We start from the raw sequence: 1849 nt of genomic DNA, 5'->3' as shown, positions 1-1849 counted from the left end.
GGAAGTACATAAGAATCCTTTCCCAGTGTATATAACAAAATCTGTTCACATAAGTCAGCGTCAAAAGTTCTTTGGCGTTACCGAAATTTTGAAGCCAAATCTGTTACACTATAATTTTCGAGGTAATATTAGGAATATATTCAAGACATTGTACCCAGACTGTACAAAGGAACAAACAGGTATACACAAAGGCTGTGAGAGTATGCCTTGGATAAGCATTTATTTTCTGAATATACATCTGTCCACAAGGAAATTTAGACTCGGCTCCTTGTTTGCAATTGTTGCACGAGTGTTATAGGATTGCATACTGAAAACCGGTTGTACCATCACTTGTAAACAATCAACTAGAACTTTGAAATGGTTCTTGGAGCTAAATACTTCACCAAACTATGTTTCCAGCTTGTATAATGCATAACTATTGAAAAATCATAACTTGGTTATCGTTAACCGCAATCAGTCTTCTACATGTCGAGTACTTTAGGAACATTTACAATTAATCGTAATAACACATGAAAAAATATTCAGAAATCAAAACGTCTGTAAATCTTGTTAATAGAATGTGCAGTTTCACGGTGCAAAAAAATGAAAAATACGTATTTTTTTTTCTAACAGATACAATCTTCATCGATATAAGTACAGGAGTGTATAAGAATTTTTAATCTGCAACCAATCGCAGCTAAAATGAAGGCTACTGTACATATATTGCACAAAAATCTCGATACAATAACAACGAAGAAAATATTTTAGGTACAATTTTTTTTATTATAAACAAATGCCGTATACATTATCATACGTTATAGAAATCCTTCAAAAAAGTGCATTGCGGCAAACACACCATGCAGAAAGTGGAACGAACCTCAGAGCTTCAGACGGTCTTCGCAAAACTTTTTCTCAGAATCAGATGCAGTTTCTTTGAGAATGATCTGACGAGAACAGAACTGCTGCAGTATAAGTCAGAGTGACGCAAAGGCTTGACAGAAGTTGCAATTGCCTTTCATATAATAAAGACATTTTACTTTGCTTCACGAAACAAACCACGTATTTGTCTTTTAATTTCAAATGCAAACGGAGTTTTGGCAAGTAATCCCTTTTGCTTTGCACATTAACCACTGCACAATAATCAGAACTAATTTTCCGTTCATTTAGAGACAAAAGGTATTGTGATATTTTTTCGTATTTTCTGTCAAATATAGCACGGTTGAAAGTACCAAAAATACTTTTATTTTAAATTGTACACTTCAATTTCGTTGAAGTGTCTTCCCATACAACACACTCTTAGTGCATTTTCTACTAAATAATTAAGTGAAAATATCAGCATACACCAGTAATGTAAAAAAAAATGTGTAGTACATTATCCTATTACAACTGAATAACCAGTTTCCATTCATTTCACCCTCGCAGTCTCGTATAGCACATGGAAAATATAACATGTGATGAAACCTACATAATAGTTTATGTATGAAAAAACAAGTCTATACAATATCCACGGGAAAGGGACACATCACACAAAAAGGGATTCACGTTTTACAGCACAAGAGCACCTGAAATGCCGCCAAGCTTATGCAACTTCAACTTTGCCCGATTCATAATTACTGTTGCGCTCGTAACCCTTGCGGATTTTCTGTAGGTAGTTGTCAACAGGTGGCAGCAGCAGCGGGATCTTCATGATGATTGCGATGAAGGCTGGGTATAATGCATACTGGAAAAACAATGGTTTGACAGGAATCAGTATGGACATTTTATATCTCCAAACGCTAGTGTAATCGTAGATGCATTATGTATACGCTATGCACAGTATACACACGTCTGTAGAAAAGTGTGTATTGTGTATTGTGTATTTTTTTTTTTT

General features: G+C 34.8%; 1 protein-coding gene across 1 annotated transcript in view; it reads right to left on the bottom strand.

Moving 5' to 3' along the window:
* Positions 1–198: 198 nt before the first annotated feature.
* The window catches only part of LOC119591890 (metalloreductase STEAP4-like), a 46860-nt gene continuing 45209 nt past the window's right edge, over positions 199–1849 (bottom strand). Inside the window, exon 11 of the mRNA XM_037940636.1 lies at positions 199–1699. Within this exon, the coding sequence (XP_037796564.1) occupies positions 1559–1699 (141 nt within the window). The 3' untranslated portion in view covers positions 199–1558. The remainder of the gene's footprint in view (positions 1700–1849) is intronic.

Source organism: Penaeus monodon, chromosome 29 (assembly GCF_015228065.2).
Source record: "Penaeus monodon isolate SGIC_2016 chromosome 29, NSTDA_Pmon_1, whole genome shotgun sequence".
Lineage (NCBI taxonomy): Eukaryota > Metazoa > Arthropoda > Malacostraca > Decapoda > Penaeidae > Penaeus > Penaeus monodon.
Note: the sequence above shows the minus strand (reverse complement) of the source record. Positions and strands in the feature narration are given on the sequence as shown.